Below are 1,189 nucleotides of genomic sequence, written 5' to 3' on the forward strand. Positions count from 1 at the left end.
GGAGTCTCTGTGTCCGCCTGGGTGGTACATGCTGGTCTGTCTGTCCTTCTGCTTGTCTCTGGCCCTCCCTGCTGTTCTAGCTTCTCGACCCATTTCTCTCTCTCTCTCTCTCTCTCTCTCTCTCTCTCTCTCTCTCTCTCTCCTGACTTTCCTCATGCTCCCAGCTGGCTCTGGAGACACCCATCCTCTGCCATCATGGAACCCTGCCCCCTTTGCCTTCCAGGGGCCTGGAAAGGGATGGCAGCTTTGAAGGCCTCACGGTGAAGAAACAGAACGGTATTCACCTGACTCTGCCAGATGCCCACGATGCAGACTCTGGTAAGATCAGGGTTGGTCTTGGCTCTGGCTGGGGGGTGGCAGTTGGCCCACAGATGGGTGGTAGTCACCTCTGTTCTGGGCAACAGAAAGAAGGTCCCTCCCTCCTAAGCATAATGAAGAGAGAGGAAAATGGGGCAGGAAGTTGGTGTGGGCGTGGTCCGCTGCCCCTTAGACCAAAGCCTGAGGCCAGAGTCTGCCCAGTGTCTGGCAGAAAGGAATGGGCTGGGCTCATTTCAGTTTAAAATTAGGTTGACTGAAAGGACTCACCTGGAAGCCCAGGGCTGGTGAAATTCAAATGGGTTCGAGAATTACAAACGTATGTACACCTTTAAGGCTAAGACCTGCTTCGAGCAGAACACACTCGTCAAAGACACAAAGAAATTAGTTGCAGAGCGGAGATAGAAGTGGAGTCGGACTTGGTAACACGGTTCTTTTATCCCCACGCTTCCGGGGACTTGAGGCAAGCTGTACTCTGTTGTTTGAGGGATGGAGTGGGTTTCGCCAGCCAAACCCAGCCCTTGACTCCAGAGACACATACCAAGGGTGCTCAGCTGCTGAAGGAGCCACTGAGCCCAAGGAAGGGCACGGCTTCCCTTGCAACTAGAGACAGGAATTGTATGCTCTTGTCTCATAGACGGAAGTCATCTAGGGTTTGTCCTGAGGCCTCCTGAGTTTATCGGAACCTTCATTGCCTCTGAGAAAGTGTTCATGTTTCACCTGCATGGGATTTTCTTTAAAGATTTATTTATTTCAATATATGTGGGTACATTGTTGCTGTCGCTGTCTTCAGACGCACCAGAAGAGGGCATCGGATCCCCATTACAGATGGTTGTGAGCCACCATGTGGTTGCTGGGAATTGAACTCAGGACC

General features: G+C 52.0%; 1 protein-coding gene across 2 annotated transcripts in view; it reads left to right on the forward strand.

Moving 5' to 3' along the window:
- Ttc7a (tetratricopeptide repeat domain 7A) overlaps window positions 1-1,189 on the forward strand; it is a 98,617-nt gene that overhangs the window by 77,849 nt on the left and 19,579 nt on the right. For both annotated transcript variants that reach the window (XM_029531633.1, XM_021217720.2), the window contains one exon: window positions 224-318. In XM_029531633.1, the coding sequence (XP_029387493.1) occupies window positions 224-318 (95 nt within the window). The remainder of the gene's footprint in view (window positions 1-223; window positions 319-1,189) is intronic.

The sequence above is a fragment of the Mus pahari genome, chromosome 18 (assembly GCF_900095145.1).
Source record: "Mus pahari chromosome 18, PAHARI_EIJ_v1.1, whole genome shotgun sequence".
NCBI lineage: Eukaryota > Metazoa > Chordata > Mammalia > Rodentia > Muridae > Mus > Mus pahari.